This window comes from Bos javanicus, chromosome 13 (assembly GCF_032452875.1).
Source record: "Bos javanicus breed banteng chromosome 13, ARS-OSU_banteng_1.0, whole genome shotgun sequence".
NCBI classification, from domain to species: domain Eukaryota; kingdom Metazoa; phylum Chordata; class Mammalia; order Artiodactyla; family Bovidae; genus Bos; species Bos javanicus.
In genome coordinates this window covers 56,669,294-56,688,873 of record NC_083880.1, presented here as the reverse complement: position 1 = coordinate 56,688,873, position 19,580 = coordinate 56,669,294, and the positions used below count along the sequence as shown (strand labels likewise).

The 19,580-nt window shown below is 35.1% G+C and overlaps 1 protein-coding gene across 10 annotated transcripts in view; it reads right to left on the bottom strand.

The window, feature by feature from the left end:
* The window catches only part of SYCP2 (synaptonemal complex protein 2), a 73,300-nt gene that overhangs the window by 39,978 nt on the left and 13,742 nt on the right, over positions 1 to 19,580 (bottom strand). For 7 of the 10 annotated variants that reach the window (XM_061437003.1, XM_061436992.1, XM_061436996.1 and 4 more), the window contains exons 5-14: positions 19,155 to 19,259; positions 18,661 to 18,685; positions 15,907 to 15,992; positions 15,057 to 15,142; positions 14,687 to 14,721; positions 13,716 to 13,858; positions 13,581 to 13,633; positions 12,326 to 12,371; positions 11,650 to 11,745; positions 7,490 to 7,550 (exon numbers count right to left, since the gene is read on the bottom strand). In XM_061437003.1, the coding sequence (XP_061292987.1) occupies positions 7,490 to 7,550; positions 11,650 to 11,745; positions 12,326 to 12,371; positions 13,581 to 13,633; positions 13,716 to 13,858; positions 14,687 to 14,721; positions 15,057 to 15,142; positions 15,907 to 15,992; positions 18,661 to 18,685; positions 19,155 to 19,259 (736 nt within the window). Of the gene's footprint in view, positions 1 to 7,489; positions 7,551 to 11,649; positions 11,746 to 12,325; positions 12,372 to 13,580; positions 13,634 to 13,715; positions 13,859 to 14,686; positions 14,722 to 15,056; positions 15,143 to 15,906; positions 15,993 to 18,660; positions 18,686 to 18,891; positions 18,974 to 19,154; positions 19,260 to 19,580 lie in introns of those variants that run through there. The other 3 variants (XM_061437000.1, XM_061437002.1, XM_061437001.1) reach the window with 3 other exon arrangements.

Here is a 19,580-nt window from a genome sequence, read left to right as displayed (position 1 = left end):
AATTAACTTTTAGGATTTAACAGTATTGAGTCAATTCTGGTACTAACTACTTACAGAAACAAAAATTGTCCATGGAGTCTTTTATATATTCCTGTAAATTGAACAAAGGGTCTAACAACACCCTGCGGAGCTGCTACTTCACCATTCCCCTAGTCTGCAACTGTAGATATTCTTTTTCTCTAGAACCATTGCTTTCATTCCAATCCCAAAGGGCAATGCCAAAGAATGTTCAAACTACCGCACAATTGCACTCATTTCACACGCTAGCAAGGTAATGCTCAAAATCCTGCAAACTAGGCTTCAACAGTACATGAACCGAGAACTTTCAGATGTCTAGCTGGATTTAGAAAAGGCAGAGGAACCAGAGATCGAATTGCCAACATCCTCTGGATCACAGGAAAAGCAAGAGAATTCCAGAAAAATATTTACTTCTGCTTCATTGACTATGGTATAACCTTTGACTGTGCGGATCACAACAAACTGTCGAAAATTCTTAAAGAGGTGGGAATACCAGACCACCTTTATCTGCTTCCTGAGAAATCTGTATGCAGGTCAAAAAGCAACAGTTAGAACCAGATATGGAACTGACTGGTTCCAAATAGGAAAAGGAGTATGTCAAGGCTGTATATTATCACTCTGCTTTTAACTTACATGCAGAGTACATCATGCAAAATGCTGGGCTGGATGAAGCACAAGCTGGAATCAAGATTGCTGGGAGAAATACCAATAACCTCAGATATGCAGATGACACCACCCTTCTGGCAGAAAGTGAAGAGGAACTAAAGAAAGAGCATCTTGATGAAGGTGAAAGCAGAGTGAAAAAGCTGGCTTAAAACTCATTAAAAAAAAACTAAGATCATGGCATCCAATCCCATCACTTCATGATAAACAAATGGGGAAACAATGGAAACAGTGACAGACTATTTTCTTGGGCTCCAAAATCACTGCTGACAGTGACTGCAGCCATGAAATTAAAAGATGCTTCCTCCTTGGGGGAAAAAGAAAAAACTATGACCAACCTAGACAGCATATTAAAAAGCAGAGACATCAGTTTGCCGACAAAGGTTTGTACAGTCAAAGCTATGGTTTTTCCAGTAGTCATGTACAGATGTTAAGAGTTGGACCATAAAGAAGGCTGAGTACTTAAGAACTGATAATTTAGAACTGCGATGTTGGAGAAGACTCTTGAGAGTCCCTTGGACTGCAAGGAGATCCAACCAGTCAATCCTAAAAGAAATCAACCCTGAATATTCTTTGGAAGGACCGATGCTGAAGCTCCAATACCTTGGCCACCTGATGTGAAGAGCTAACTCATTGGCAAAGACCCTGATGCTGGGAAAGACTGAAGGCAGGAGAAGGGGGTGACAGAAGATGAGATGGTTGGATATCATCACCGACTCAATGGACATGACTTTGAGCAAGCTGTGGGAGATGGTGAAGTACAGGGAAGCCTGGTGTGCTGCAGTCCATGGGGTTGCAAAGAGTCAGATGTGACTGAGCAACTAAAATGAACTGAACTGACTGCTTGATATCCAGAATCCATCTGTGCCAGTTATGTAGAAACTCAGATCGTGCTTGTTTCATACAGGTAGACAACATCACCACTTTAATATAAACGACAGTAAAAGATACAAATGAATAGTCAGATGAACAGAGAGAGTGCAAGGTCTTGAAGAGTCCTGAGCACAAGCCATACTTTCCTTGTGTGTGTGCCACAAAGGGTTAGTTTAAGGACTGAAGCATGTATGTATGTATGTTGGTGTTTTCATGCAATAGAGTCATGTCCGACTCTCTTGCAACCCTATGGACGGTAGCCTGCCAGGCTCCTCTGTCCATGGGATTTCTTAGGCAAGAGGACTAGCATGAGTTGCCATTCCCTTCTCCAGGGGATCTTCTTGACCTAGGGATCAAACCCAGGTCTCCAGCACTGCAGGCAAATTCTTTACCATTGAGCCACCTGGGAAGCCTGTATGATCCAGTAATCCCACTGGATTGCTTATACTCAGAAAAATCAGAATTCTAAGACACATGTACCTCAATGTTTACTGCAGCAAGAACATGGAAGCAACCTAGATGTCCACTGACAGATGATGGACAAAGAAGCTGTGGTACATATATATAATGGAATATACTCAGTCATAAAAAGGAATGAATTTGAGTCAGTTATACAGAATGAAAAGATGAAAAAATTCCGTCGACAAGGCAGCCTGGCAGGCTATAGTCTATGGGGTTGAAAAGAGTTGGACGTGGGTGAGCAACTAACACTTTCATTTTTTCATGGTATATTTATTTCTAGTTATTTAAGGAATCCTCATAATGTTCTCTGCAATGGCTATATCAGTTTACATTCCCACCACCAACAGTCCAGCATTTATTGTTTATAAATTTTTTGATGATGGCCATCCTGACTGGTGTGAGGTGATACCTCATTGTAGTTTTGATTTGCATTTCTCTAATAATGACCAATATTGACCAATATTGAACATCTTTTCATGTGTAAAGTTTCAGTAAGTAAGAGAGAGTCAAACATATATTGTATATTAATATAGACCTATGGAATCTAGACGGAGAAGCTAATGGCACCCCACTCCAGTACTCTTGCCTGGAAAATCCCATGGACGGAGGAGCCTGGAAGGCTGCAGTCCATGGGGTCGCTGAGGGTTGGACACGACTGAGAGACTTCACTTTCACTTTCATGCATTGGAGAAGGAAATGGCAACCCACTCCAGTGTTCTTGCCTGGAGAATCCCAGGGACGGGGGAGCCTAGTGGGCTGCCATCTATGGGGTCGCAGAGTCGGACACGACTGAAGCGACTTAGCAGCAGCAGCAGCAGCATGGAATTGAGAATAAAAGGTACTGATGAACCTATCTTTAGGGAAGGAATGGAGACAAAGATGGAGAGAATGGACTTATTGACATAGCAGGGGAAGGTGAGAGTAGGCTGAACTGAGAAAGTACCAGTGACATATATACACTATTATGTGTAAAATAGTTAGTGGGAAGTTGCTATGTAACACAGGGAGCCCAGCCTTGTGCTCTGTGATTACCTAGAGGGGTAGGATGGGGGGAGGGGAGGGAGGGTCAAGAATGAGGAAACAGATGTAATTATGACTAATTCACGTTGTTTTGTTTGGTAGAAACCAACACAACATTGTAATTATCCTTCAATTAAAAAAAAAAAATCCTAGGAAACAAAAAAGGACCTGCCTTTCAAACAGGGGACATAGGTTTGATTCCTGGTGTGGGAAGATTCCACATGCTATTGGGCAACTAAGCCTGTGTGCTGCAACTACTGAAGCCCTCATGGTCTAGAGCCCCTGCTATGCAAGAGAAGAAGCCACCGCAATGAGAAGCCCACACACTGCAACTAGAGAAAGCCTGTATGCAGCAATGAAGACCCAGTGCAACCAAAAATAATTTAAAAATCAATTACAAATAAAAGTTTAACCATGATAAATTGTAAAAATAAAACAAAAAATACTTTTTCAAAATATAAACAACAATTTTCTGACATTAAAAAAAAACTTATTTGCAGTACAAGAAATATTAGAGAAGTCACTCGGGCAGAAGGAAAATAATACCAGATGGAAATCTGCATATATTATAAATGAAAGCTGAACACTGGAAATGGTAAATATAATGCACTATTTAAACTATTTTAAAAATCTTTTTAAAAGTTAATTGGTTCCACAAAGAAAAATATTATTATACCATAGTATGAGGTCTTTGACACATTCAAAAGCAAAAAGATTTTTAGTCCTATTGATAGTAGTGGCACAAAGGCCAGGGAAGCAAAAGCAGAAGTTGACTGTTTTTACAAGAACCTATCAGGTTCCTAGGGGGTATAATATTACTTGTACACACACACTATTAAGTTAAATATGTACAAAATAAAACCTAAATCAGCCATTTAAAAAGTGAATATAAAGCCAACAAAAGAAGTACAAGGAACCCCTGAAAATGAAGTAACATGAAGAAAAAATAAAGAAACATGGCAGACAGGATGGTACATAGAAAGAACAAAAGCTAGATAATAAATTTAAAGCAGATCAACAGTCACCTTAAAAACCACAAAAGGCAGAAACTGTCAAATTACATTTAAAAGAAAAATGCCCAGTATATGACACCTATAAGAAACCCTCTTTAAATATACAGGACATAAATTACTTAAAAATAAAGATATGCCATACTATAATTAGCCAACAGAAACTTGGAGAGAGTATATTAGTATTACATAAAGTAGATGACAGAGCAAAGAATATTACCACAGGAAAAATAGTCATTTCATAATGATAAATTTATGAAAAGATATATCACTAAATGTTTATAAAACTAATAACAGAAATTCAAAATACCGGAAGTAAAAAATAACAGAACTGAATGAATAGAAAAAAAATCACAACCATAGTGGTGACTTCAACACCTCTCTTTCAATAATTGATAGAACAGGTAGGTAGACAATGAGGGTGTATGACTTGAACAACAGATTAACCCTGCCCTCCACCCAAGAACAACAGAAAACACATTCCTCTCAAGTGCATTCAGACCATTTACTAACACAGACCATATCTGGGTCATAACCTAATAGTCAACATATTGGAAAGGGTTTTCAAATCACACAAAGTATATTCTGATAACAATGAAATCACGTTAGAAATCAGTAACGTATTCCTGAAATCTCAAGTATACAGAAACTAAATAAAGTGCTTTTAAATAATCCGTGGGTCAAGGAAGAAATCAAAAGAGAAATTTAAAAGAATCACATGAATGAAAATGGAAGCACGGCATATTGCAATTTGTAGGATGCTGCTAAGGACGTACTTAGAAGAATTTAAAGCACTAAAAGGCTGTTATTAGAAAAGAAAAAATGGTCTCAGATCAATGACTTCAGCTTTCCCCAAGACACTAAAAACAGGAAACCAAATTAAAAAAAGTAAGCAGAAGAGAAGAAACAACAGATATAAGAGCAGAGATCAATTAAACTGAAGATCAAAACACCAAAGTGAAAAAAATCAATTAAACCAAAGGCTAGTTATTTGAGATCATCAAAAAAATTGATATACCTCTCATAAGACTGAGCTAGTGGAGGTGATAGAATTCCAGTTGAGCTATTTCAAATCCTGAAAGATGATGCTGTGAAAGTGCTGCACTCAATATGCCAGCAAGTTTGGAAAACTCAGCAGTGGCCACAGGACTGGAAAAGGTCAGTTTTCATTCCAATCCCAAAGAAAGGAAATGCCAAAGAATGCTCAAACTACTGCACAATTGCACTCATCTCACACGCTAGTAAAGTAATGCTCAAAATTCTCCAAGCCAGCCTTCAGCAACATGTGAACCATGAACTTCTAGATATTCAAGCTGGTTTTAGAAAAGGCAGAGGAACCAGAGATCAAATTGCCAATATCCGCTGGATCATGGAAAAAGCAAGAAAGTTCCAGAAAAACATCTATTTCTGCTTTATTGACTATGCCAAAGCCTTTGACTGTGTGGATCACAATCAACTGTGGAAAATTCTAAAAGAGATGGGAATACCAGACCACTTGATTTGCCTCTTGAGAAATTTGTATGCAGGTCAGGAAGCAACAGTTAGAACTGGACATGGAACAACACACTGGTTCCAAATGGGAAAAGGAGTATGTCAAGGCTGTATATTGTCACCCTGTTTATTTAACTTATATGCAGAGTACATCATGAGAAACGCTGGACTGGAAGAAACACAAGTTGGAATCAAGATTGCTGGGAGAAATATCAATAACCTCAGATATGCAGATGACACCAGCCTTATGGCAGAAAGTGAAGAGGAACTAAAAAGCCTCTTGATGAAAGTCAAAGTGGAGAGTGAAAAAGTTGGCTTAAAGCTCAACATTCAGAAAACGAAGATCATGGCAACCGGTCCCATCACTCTTCGTGGGAAATAGATGGGGAAACAGGGGAAACAGTGTCAGACTTTATTTTTCTGGGCTCCAAAATCACTGCAGATGGTGACTGCAGCCATGAAATTAAAAGACGCTTACTCCTGGGAAGGAAAGTTATGACCAACCTAGACAGCATATTCAAAAGCAGAGACATTACTTTGCCAACAAAGGTCCGTCTAGTCAAGGCTATGGTTTTTCCAGCGGTCATGTATGGATGTGAGAGTCGGACTGTGAAGAAGGCTGAGCGCCAAAGAATTGATGCTTTTGAACTGTGGTGTTGGAGAAGACTCTTGAGAGTCCCTTGGACTGCAAGGAGATCCAACCAGTCCATTCTGAAGGAGATCAGCCCTGGGATTTCTTTGGAAGGAATGATGCTCAAGCTGAAACTCCAGTACTTTGGCCACCTCGTGCGAAAAGTTGACTCATTGGAAAAGACTCTGATGCTGGGAGGGATTCAAGGCTAGAGGAAAAGGGGACGACAGAGGATGAGATGGCTGGATGGCATCACTGACTCAATGGACGTGAGTCTGAGTGAACTCCGGGAGTTGGTGATGGACAGGGAGGCCCGGCGTGCTGCAATTCATGGGGTCGCAAAGAGTCGGACACGACTGAGCAACTGAACTGAACTGAAAAACTTCTTAGGTCACACAAAGCAATAACCATGTAACAAAAAATACTGATCATGTGGACTTCAAATTTAACAACTTCTGCTCATTAAAAGCAGAAGTTGCCTGGAAAATCCCATGGGCGGAGGAGCCTGGTAGGCGCAGGTCCATGGGGTCGTGACCAGTTGGACACGACTGAGCAACTTCACTTTCACTTTCCTGCATTGGAGAAGGAAATGGCAACCCACTCCAGTGTTCTTGCCTGGAGAATCCCAGGGACGGGGGAGCCTGGAGGGCTGCCGTCTATGGGGTCGCACGGAGTTGGACATGACTGAAGCGACTTCGTAGCAGCAGCAGCAGCTCATTAAAAGAGACCACTGAGAAAATGAATAAGAAAGATATAGACGGGGAAAAAATACTCATACAACATGTATTTGTCAAAGGATTCCTATTCAAGATACATAAGAACTCAAAAACTTAATAATAAAAAGATAGTCCAGTAAAGAAATGTAGTCCAGTAAAGAAACGCACAAAATATTTAAACAGATAATTCAAAAAGAAAATATGTGAATGGCCATTAAGCACATGAAAAAGTGCTCAACTTTCCTAAAAGTGGTTTTAGGAAAATACAAATAAAAACTATCATGAGATAGCACTACCTGTCTACTGAAATAAAAAATGTCTTGATATCTGAATTTGCAGTGGTGCCAGTCTGCCAAGGTAAATGATTTCTGTCCAGTACATATTGAGAAGAAAGTGACTAATCACAGGTTTTAGATTAGATAAGGAAGGAAATAAATACAAGATATTGGGGGTAACACAGGGTCAGGGAATTTGATGATAGTGACCATCACATTTATGAATGTGAACATATGAAAATGTTGATCTGCTTTCATCAGTCTACTGAGTTTTTCCATAGAGTATGCAACTTCTACTCCAACAGAAATGATAGAAAACAAGTTTAATACCTTCAATGCTGTATATCTGCACTTTTTCTTCAGGCACAGTGACTGCTTCCCACTGATGATCCTTAAATTTAAAAACACGTTTTGATCATAAATAATTTAATCTTGCTTTAAAGCTCCTTTAAACACTATCATCAAGTTATACAAACTAAGGGGTTTTTTTTTTTTTTTTTACTATCATTAAGTAACTGGTTGATATATCACATTTTTTGTTCCATCAATTGACTACATAATATATTATACTTGTCACATTTAATCTATTTGTTCATTCTTAAAAGTGATAGTATTGATTACTTTAATGTTTTTCTACTTTTAATGGTTTTCTACTTTTAATCAAAAAAAGAATGACTATCCATTCATATTAGACTATAACCTTTTTAAAAAATATTACCAAATCCTGTCATCTCTTCCTTTGAAATGTTTTGTGAAATCATATTCATCCCCCAGTTCCCACTCACTAATTGACTGTTCTTAGATTCAAACACTGAATGCATGTTAATAATAACCTAAAATGTTTTCCCCTTCCAAGTATTTTCACTGAAAATTTGTATAAATGAATAAATAATGTGAATTCACACAAAAAAGTTATAGTAAAAATTAGAACCATTCCAAAAAGATGATATCCTAAAACCTTCCAGTAATCTTATGATGAAAATAGATCCAATTCATTTGCTATTTAAGGACTATTAAAATTCCACTAAATCCTCAGTCTCTTCACTAACTCGCTCCACTTAGTTGCCTTAATTGAAACCAGTGTATATTCTGAGAGAACCAGTACCATTTAACTACAGCATTCTCCAGTCAAGGTGTTAATTCTCCCAGACCTTAAAACCTCAGGGTCAGGAGGAAAAGGTTGGTATCCTCCTTTCTCCTTTGAGCATCTTCCTATTTCTCTGTGTATAACACCTGCTGCTGCTGCTAAGTCGCTTCAGTCGTGTCCGACCCTGTGCGACCCCATAGATGGCAGCCCAGCAGGCTCCCCGGTCCCTGGGATTCTCCAGGCAAGAACACTGGAGTGGGTTGCCATTTCCTTCTCCAATGCATGAAAGTGAAAAGTGAAAGTGAAGTCGCTCAGTCATGTCCAACTCTTAGCGACCCCATGGACTGCAGCCCACCAGGCTCCTCCATCCATGGGATTTTCCAGGCAAGAGTACTGGAGTGGGGTGCTATTGCCCTCTCCGGTATAACACCTACTCATCATCATCTGCTAACTTTAAAGTGACTCTTCCTCATATACATAGGTACTTGGTTCAAAGCTTTCCTTTTGGAAAAAAAGTCTACATTATATAAATTTTCAAAAAGATTAAAAAAAAATAGAAATCATTATAATGAGTCCAAAACAGGCCCTTACCCAGGTTCAACCGTTTACCAATATATTGTGCCCACCAATTTCATTTTCACCCCCTACTTTCCCTCCATTATGGTCTCTTCCTCTTGATCTCAACTTTTTTATTCATTGTTACTCTAGCCATCAGTTTTAAAACACTCATCCTTAAAATAAAGTACCTAACAAAAATCCCTCCCTTGAATCTACATCTCATTTTAGCTTCTACTGTGTTCTCTTCTTCTTGTCTTTACTTCCTCTACAAATATTTCAACTTTCCAGGAATGCCTAAATCCTATAGCTTAAACAAAATTGCTCTTTCTTGGATGACCAGTTTTTATTTTATTTAACTGTGTTTTGACAGACTTGATCATTTCCTCTCATAAAACACCCTTCCTTTGCCTTCTGTAACATGATACCCTTTTAATTTGATCTTTTCTGGCAGACTTGTCAAGCATCCTTCAGGCTAGTCTCTTCTGCCTATCCTGTATCCATCTGCCTATCGACGCATCCATCTGCCTATCCTATATCCATCTGCCTATCCACGTATCCGTCTGCCTATCCACGTATACATTTCTTACGGTTTTGTCATCTAGACACTCACAGAAACCCATGGTTTTACTTATCTTCAGTATACAGACAGCTTCTGAATTTCCACTTACAGCTCAGTTCTCCCATCTGAACTTCACACCAATATATTCAACTACCTACAAGTTATCTTCAGCTGAATGCCCCACAAGCACCTCCAAATCAAAACATTCAAAGCTGAATCATCATCTTTCCCCTACAAAATTGATCTTCCTAAAACAGCATCCTCATCCATTCAGTTACCAAAGTTTTATTAATCCTTCCTCTTTTTACTACAAATTACCAAATCTGCTCAATTCTACCTCAAGAATTTTTCTTTTTCTGAAGCCTATCCATTTCCATCCACCCCACCATCACTTTCCAAAACTGTGCCACCATGATTCCTCTTACCTGGATTACTGCATAAATCTAACTGCTTCTGGTCTTGTCCCTTTTTAATCTCTTCTCCCCAACCAGGAGAATCTTTTACATGAATGTGATGCTCAACGCCTAGTATATATCTGGCACATAGTAAGTTCTTATTAAATGTTTATTGAACTGATGTTGTCTCCTACTTATAATCTTTCTTTGGCTCTACACTGCCTGCCTTCTTTCCAATCTCCTTTGAATTCTATCACTAACACAGAGCATTTTTCAGTTGAGTGTGTATTTACTTATTCTTAAATATGAGCCCTTGAATGGCTATAAATGAGAGAAGATGGGTCCCTGATTCAATAAATCTTACATTCTATGGTGGGGGGGTGGTGTAGACAAAAAACAACAGATAAAAGGATTTTAAGTAGCAATAACTACTACAAAAGAAAAAAGAGGACAATGTGATATAATATGGCTGGATAGCTACTTCAGACTATCTAAATGGGATGCAAAGATCCTGAGGCTCCTAGGCAGCAAGTATAAAGACCTGAAGAGAGCATTATCTAGAGGCAAAGAAAAAAATGAATGGGGGTTGAACACAGTAAGCATGGAGAAGAGTCTGAGATTATCAGAAAAACAGCGAGGGCCTAGGTCATAAAGGCCCTCGAATACCAACAGACACGGGGAGGGTTTTAAGCAGCCACAATAGGGGAGAAGCTTTGAGGACAGTGAGAGAGAACACAGGGAGAAGGCACTGCTGCCACAGAAATCCAGAGAGGAAAGGAGAGTCTAAATGTATCTGTGGGAAGAACTTTCTCCCAGCCTCTCTAGATCAGTGTCTAGAACACATGAGGCATTTAATACTTATAAATGCATTTTATACTATCCCTATCATGTGTAGTACTAAAATTACTTGTTTTCTTCCCTGAATTATCCATTAGACCAAGCGAGTGAAGTCAGGAACCACTCCAATCCTATTATATCCTCTTCTCTGAAAATGAAAGTCTACTTCCTAAAGAAAATCCAGTTAAAAAAACTCCTATGAAGCCTGCAAGAATAAATACACTAATGAAAACTGTCAGTGCCTCTGAGAAGTAATGTTAGGTTTTGGAACTCATTATTAAGCATTCTAAGAAGGTACTCTAAAAAGAAAGAAAGATATGTGGAATTCCTAAGAGGCATCTTTGTCTATAAGTTTACCTGGACAAAAAGCATCATTATTATCAGCAATCACAATCAGATCAGTAAACTGTAAACCAACTCTTACTCAGATCTCCGCTCTACAGCTTGAGCTAGAAGTACACCAATGTAGCAAATAGTAAGTGGTGGCTATTTGGAAACAATGGCTCAAAAATTTTCCTCAGGTTAAAAAGGGGTCAGTAGAAAACACACCACCTGGTTGGAAAGTTTAAGCATAACTACAATTTAGTACAGAAAAGAACTAAAATTCAGTTCTAAATATGACCATAAAAATCAATTCCTCAATATTTTCAAATAGAAGATGCTATGAAAGAATAAAATAAGACCATTTGTCATTGTTTGTTAACGCTATTTTTAACTGAGTGTTTGTGTACTTGAATAACTGTTGTCTTTTCTAGATTCAACTCACTTTGTTCATCTGAATGTTAAATTTTATCATTAATGTATAATTTCTGAAAGGCTTATATTTAAAAACTAGTATTAAATTTTAGCTTTTTTCTGTTGCTATAAAACATCAGAAATAATTTTCATTTCTAATTAGCTTGATAGGTTACCATGCTCATCAAAATTATTAGAGCTAACACTGAAATCTATTAAAAGCGAGAAAATATACAAAGAAATCCATATTCTTAAACTGAATTATTATATACATACATATACACACAACTCAAAATGATACAGAGGGAATAACACTTACATCATTGTCTCCAGCAATGTAGAATGATAGAGTCTGGCTCCCAAGATTAAAATCTACCCAAAACTCCTCCAGTTTTTCATCTGATGGTATTTGCAGCTAATAAAATAAACATATAAAACTAGAACATACTATGCTTTTAAAAGTGACAACAGAAAATTATGACACATTATAATTATGCTATATATAAATATAAAATTATGACATTCATTCATGGTTGAGTTTTTTTTAAAAAAAGAAAAAAGTAGAGCTGGAAGGTATAGGAAGATAAAGAGAAAGCAAGTATAGCATTTAAATCAATTTAGAAACAATAAAAAAAAGCTGCTTACTATTTTACACAGAAATTAGCCAGTTCCAGAAAATCACAAATACTCAAGTACAAATATAGGCTGAAGATAATTTCACATTTGAATATATTCATGAATAATAAACAATAATGGGCTTGAATAAGGAAACGTAAGATAATTTGAAGTACAGCTTTATATTTTACTTATCCCTGGCTACAAATACGTCATTTCATAAAATACCACTTAGATCTAGAATATCAGACCAGCTGTTATTTGTGATTTAATTATGACTAATATTAATGTTCTTGTCAAATTATAACCTACAATTCAGTTGACCTCTACATCAAAAATCACCTAATAACTAAAAAAATGTATTACATTTTAAAATTTACCTCATATTTATCAAGAAATGCTGACAAACAAGGAAATGTAAAGACCCTGAAAGAAAAAGTAGTTTGAGTTAAAAAAAACTAATAAGCCTCCACAGCATAATTTTGACTTTCCATACAAATCATACCTAGGATCAAAAGGAAATCAGTTGGTAGTGACAATTTAAACAAAATCATTAGTTCCTTCTTTATTACTCTTTAAAGTGAGAATTTAGTGGAAACCTGTTTATGAAAGCATATTATTTTGAGGCTACTACTCAACCTACCATTTTGACTAAAGTTAACTGTACCAAATTACTTCTCATGTTATTGACTATGAGCAGAGATTCCCAATATAGTTTATAGTAATATAATGGAAGTTCCTACAGGATTAGATAGGAAGAGTAGAAGTGAATAATACTGCTAATAAAAATGGCAGAATTCAATGAATACTTTCTTGGTCAATTACTATTTAAGGACTTACATAGCTATCTCATTTAATCTTCACAACAAACATGGGGTAGATATTATTGTGGGCTTCCTTGATGGCTCAGATGGTAAAGAATCTGCCTGCAATGCAGGAGACGTGGGTTTTATCCCTGGGTTGGGAAGATATTATTAGTATTCTTATTTTATAGCTATGGAAACTGAGGAAAGTGAGATTAAACAACTTGTCCAACATTAGAACAGGAAGAGGGGAACCTATTATTCAAATTCAAATAGTATGACTCCTTGCACTTAACCTTCATCCTATCTTTTCTCTGTAGTCGGTACCTATCTTTTCTCTGTAGTCGGTAAACTCATTGTGAGTTGATTCATCCAATGTGTCCTGAGCATTTATAAGGTGCCAGGCACTGCACAACAAAAATACTTCCTATGTCATTGTCAAAAGTGATAAAAATTTGTATTACCTAGACCATTCTTGAGATTTAATAACCTCAGAAAGAACATCCTTACAGTGTTAATTACAAAAGAAAATGATTTATATTTGCTATACATTTTTATTGCAGTATATGGATAGAGGTAGCTCAAGTAATATTTATATTTAGGCTTTTATTATTCCTTAAACACCAAATTTATAATGCATATACAATTCTGAAATACAGTAAACCAATCTTAGAAAAATTTATTAATTCACGTTAATTAAAAATGTATTTTCCCTCCAAAAAGTACAAAGCAAAATAAGACCAGTGGAGGATTATTTCAGACTAACATTGTGTGCTTCCCTCTTGAGCTCTATTTTTTATCATTAAATGGTTGTATTTTGCATTAAATTTACCTTCTCTTGTCTCCAAGCATGCCATTTACAAGGTTGAGAAATATCCTGCAATCCTAATTTTTAAAAAAGAGAGAGCTTTTAAAAAACACAGTAATTAAAAAAAAACTTGTTAATTTGTTATTTTATACTACTTACTGTTTCAAATTCAGAGTCTTTAATTCCTTTAAATGCATTAGCAATAAAATCCATTGAGAACCACTGACAAGCCAGTTCTCGTCTTTGCTTTTCTGTGGTCATTCTACATAAAGCTTCGACGATACCCGCTTGCAAGTCATAATCTTAAAACAAAGTTAATTATTTGAAATTATGAAAATTAAAGTTTATGAAACTCTATATTTCATAAGGTGTTAGAACAAGCAAGAGAAATAAGGAACATAGTGCAATTTACTCATCTTTTACCATTTTCTTCATATAGATTAAAAATATCCCACCATTACATGGCATGAACACAGCCCAAACAACAAGACAAGTTTGTCAACAGAAAAAAGGAATAAAACAAAAAATTTTAAGGACATTTAAAAGAAACTCCTAAATATGCAAAGATACCATTATTCCATTATTATTAGAGTTGTGAATTGTAAAAATAACTGACAAGTCTATAAATCATAGGTAATCTTTGTTTTCCTTTTGTATATCATGATATTTACAGTTATTTTAAAGTACTTGAAGCCACTGGTTTGTTCTATATGTAAATCACTACATGAAAATTTTCTCATATGAAACTTAGGAAAGAAAACTTCAGTTATTTTAATAAAGACATCATTTACAAACAAATCAATCCCAAGAATATTAAATCTAATTTCATAAAATATATTTGAGAAATTTCTTAGCAAAAGGAATTAAAATCTACTGGAAAATTAAGTTATTATTCATAAACCTACTATTAGGCACAAATTATATTTGACAACTCCTGTTATCATACTTCTTTTCTTAGTTCCACAGATATTTATCCTTTATTTATTAAGGTAAATAAAAACTGCTTGATTATGTACAGTTTATAATTTTTCATATAATTTCACATTATATTATTATTTTGACAAATATTATATTCTATTAATAAATTTGGAATAACTTCAAATATGAGCATTTTGAAAAAACATACTTACCTCCAGCATCTAAAATCCTTTCTCCCATACTACTCCTGTGAATCAAAACAGCAGGTTATATAGTGGACAAGTATCACTTAAATAGAAAGTTCATATGTTTAGGGTAAAAAACTTCACTAAAACTTATAATTCATAATAATTATAACTAAAACTTAAAGTTCATATGTTTAGGGTAAAAAACTTCACTAAAACTTACAATTCATAGTATTAGACTGGCAGAAAACATACCCATATGCAATGTTAGAAACCTGTAACAGTTGACCAATTTTAATTACTAATGCAACTTATGGTTGCCTTATTTGCCTTATAAAACATCCTTTAAATTCTTGACTTGAACTACTAATTAAAGCAATATAGTACAGATTATTACATGAGAATTAACATTTGTTGGTTACAGAGTATTTTCCTGGCATCTTGAGGCATTCTGTCAAGCATCACATTCATTTTTTTTAGAGTCTAGAAAAGAAAAAAAGAGAGTCCATTAACTTTATATATTCAGTGGAACATTAGTATGTTTTCAGAGATAGGTACATAAATTTAGAAGCCTCTTTTTCTTAATCACAGCATTTTATGCAAGGAATGAAGGGTGGAGGAAAGAATATAAAGCATAAAATAGTGAATACAAGAAAACATAAAACAAAGGCTATCAAAAATAGAATATACCACGATTCCTATGCTTAAAGCACTCATACTCTGCAGTATGACATGTTCATTATTACTCTATCATAAGAACTAAGGAAGCAAAAAACATCTTATTAATATTTGTTCTTATGACTATACACATGTACATATGCATTATCAATATATACTATAAATTATTTTTATTTTTAGCATGTAAATACTGAGGAACTAATATCTAGATGGTATAGTTTATTTTCATATGAGCTATATTCATATACATAAATCCACATGGTTATAAATGTTCAATATATATTTACATAATATATTCATCATGTCAGGCAATGAATTTCTCCTCCTGAAACCATAAGTTGTGTCTGACTCTTGTGCCCCATGGACTATAGCCTGTTAAGAATTCCGTCTGTGGGATTTTTCAGAGTGGGTTGCCATTTCCTTCTCCAAAGCAATGAATGAAGAACACAGAAATACACTACATGATAATTCAGTGCCAAGATAAAATAATTATTCAATTTGACAAATTGCTACCCAATTGTCTCTACTTTCTCTTTAATTTTTAAAAGAAAAACTAAATAATGGCTTACCTCCTGCTGAATACAAATATTCACTCTTGAGTCAATAACCAGAGCACAAATTCGAGGCACGAAACTTTCCACTATTTGCCTTTTACCTGAATAAAAGTTAATTATTGACAAATATGTATTTTAAAGGACAACCTTTTCTTATATGAGTGAATGGAAAGGACATACTAGTTCAGTTCAGAAGAAGGCCTGCGGACTGCCCTGGTCACCAGGAAGCATGAAATTCAATCCTGGTTCTGCCACTAATCAGCTGTGTAACTTTGAAAAAACACATGTACACACCCATGGCTGATTCATGTCAACGTATGGCAAAAACCACTACAATACTGTAAAGTAATTAGCCTTCAATTAAAATAAATTAAAAAAAAAAAAAAGAAAAAACATCATTCAACAGATGTGCCTGATCTGAACTCTGGCAAGGGAATAACCCCAGATCCAGTTTCTCCTTTAGGCACTTAAAGCAGTATTAGTGTTTTGGATAAATATAGTTCAAAACTGGAAACTTCTATTTTAAGGTTTTTATAAAAACTGGCCTCAATAATTTATAGTCATACCTCCAAAATTTCATAATGGTCATTAATACCTCCTCATGAAGATCTAAATAGCATTATCTGTTTCTAAATTTGACCCTAGTCTCTCAAAAGACAAGGCTTTATTAATACCAATTAAGAGGAATTTGCCCCATGCTAATTCACGACATAATTTTTAAGAAATAATTTTAAATAATGGCAACATAGGAACAGAAAATGTACAATTTCACAGTGACTACATTAAAAGAAGAAAAAAATCACTGAATTATCTGAAAAGATAAAATGATTTATTTAAAAAAACTAGTTGGATCACTTCATAATCATTGGTGCTTTAGGACTGTTTTCTCCCCTAAAAAGTGAAGAATTTAGACTAGATTGTTAGTTAAGTGCAAAAAAACCAAATGAAAACGCAGCATTAACTACTATTGAAATAAAGAGCAATCAATCTTTTAAAATGTTTTGGCTTTGAAGGCAGCAAACAGTTGTTCCTTCATTCATTAATATAAAGGATTCACCAGCCTCAATTACCAATCCTAGGTAATTCTTCCCCAACCAACACAGAGATAAAATAACTTGAGTTTATTGTTAGGTAAAAGGCACTACCAAACACAAGTTGAGATGATGAGTTGTAACATGTTCTACATTCTCCCTGTCCTACTAAAAATTTCACTAGATCAAGGACAAACTATGGCCCACAAACCAAATCCAACTCACTGTCCCTTTTTGTATGGCTGCATTCATCAGCAGGTACTCTGTGGAAATATGCGAATGTATGATGTTTTACTGAATTAGTAGTCTCAGGTGAATTTCATTCATTCTTAGGAATTCAGCAATCATTAGCCACCTCTGAATGAATGGCTTTGGTAATTAGCTTGGGCTGCAGAGTCGATAAGATTTCTTAATGAATTCAGCCCCCAAATCCAAGGAAAAATAGTGCTTATATGAGATACTTATACTTCAGTAAAGTCATTTCAATGAAACAAAGGTCGTCTGAATCACAAGAGGCTTTCAAAAACTAAGACAAGAAATGACATCTCCATTTCCAACAGAAACATAGGTAATAAACTTTTTCCAAACTCCAACTACAGACCCAGCAGCGTTTTGGGACGCTGATGTAAGTGTAAAGGAAATTTCCATATTTCAAAACTGATTTTAACTGTGCAACTGAGGAGCTTCCACCTAACCTTCAACTGAAAGTGGTTAATCTGCAGTGCAATATCATTCTAAAAAGTAAACATTAAGAAAAAAGTAAGTCTTAGTTGCACAGTTGTGTCTGACTCTTTGTGACCCCATGGACTGCAGCCCACCAGATTCCTCTGTTCATGGAATTCTCTAGGCAAGAATACTGGAATGGGTTGCCATTTCCTTCTCCAGGGAGATCTTCCCAACCTAGGGCTTGAACCTGGGTCTCTCATACTGCAGGCAGATTCTTTACCAGGTATCTGAACCACCTTGAGCATGACTTTTAATTAAGCACAGTCATCCCTTGGACAGCATTTATTAGAATGCTTTAGAATATTAGATTATTAGAATATTATTATTAGAATAATATTAAAGAATATTAGACTTTTTCCACACATATATATACTCTCCTCTCTCTATATATATACACACTGTATACATATATACACACATATAACATAATAACATATATATATATACAATGCAAATATTAAGGAAAAAACCTAATTCTATAGATCTTGCCAAGTGATGACTATGCTCAATTAAAATACATGTTCATGAACTGATATCAGTATTTGGCATTATCTGCATGAGTGTGAAAAGACATTTTCTAATGTAATATACACAAAATCTCATTATAGATGAGCATGAACAAGTAAGACTTGCAACCAGTTTTTACAACAGCAAACACTAACTCTGAACCTTAATTAAGATACACTGTTACCATCTCAAAAAAGAATGCTATTCTCCTCATTAGTATTATAAAATCATTATACTCAATCTTCATTATACTTTGAGTTGCATCAATAAAACATCTGTGGAAATGTGTTTTCTTTCTTGTTAAATAAAGTACCTGTGTAACAGTGTCAATTTCTTTCTAGGCCCACAAAGCCTAAAATATTTTCTAATTCTTTACAGAAAATATTTGTAGACCCCTGAATTAGGTAATGAATTACTGTTAGGATAACACAGCAAGAGTTGAAAAATTATACCAGAACTTTAACAGCAAATTATTGTTCCAATAGAAATAAAATGTTTATTATACCTTCATCATCGATGTCATGTATGACCTGAGAAGAAAATGAATAATATTTAAAACTTACTTATAATAAAAACCTTTAAAAATAGTACTAAAATAGGTTACTTCTGAATTCACCATAAAATTATTTAAATTTTATTATTAACTAATTAATCAGGATAAATGCACTAACCAATCCGTTAGTGATTTTTGATCTCAGACCATATAGAACACAAATGTTTTTAAATGAACATATACATGCTTCATAACATCAGTGAATCAATATGGTTGTTACCACCAAAAGATCAAATATGTCTTCTATCATATTTATAATATAGAACACAATTTGTTTTCAAATGAACACATGCAAATTATTTAACTATTATGTACTAACCAATTAATCAGATAAATGCACTAACCAATCTGTTAATGACTTTTGATCTCAGGCCACATAGAACACAAATGTTTTTAAATGAACACATACATGCTTCATAACATCAGTGAATCAATATGGTTGTTACCATCAAAAGATCAAATATGTCTTCTATCATATTTATAACAGCTTCATCTTTTGAATTTCCCCGACTCAGAATAATCTCCTTGGATTTTTCAAACCAGGCAACCATGTAAAAAAAAGAAATGTATACATTAGTCACTTTGAATTCACTTAATAACTTTAAAAATGTATTTATAGAAACAGTAAACCTAAAAACAAACATTACAAATAAAAATTCCAGTAGTGAATCAAAGTAAGTTTATGCTCTTAAACATCTTCACTGTTTTTGCTTTTTGGTAACTCACTACATGTTCCCCATTTTTTAGATGGGGATGAATGAAGTTCCAATTCCAAGTAGAAAGTCTTTATTACTCTCTTCAAATTCTTAGTTCATGAACATTCATACAATAGATAAAAAGTAAATTATCATTACACATTAGATCATTTTGTC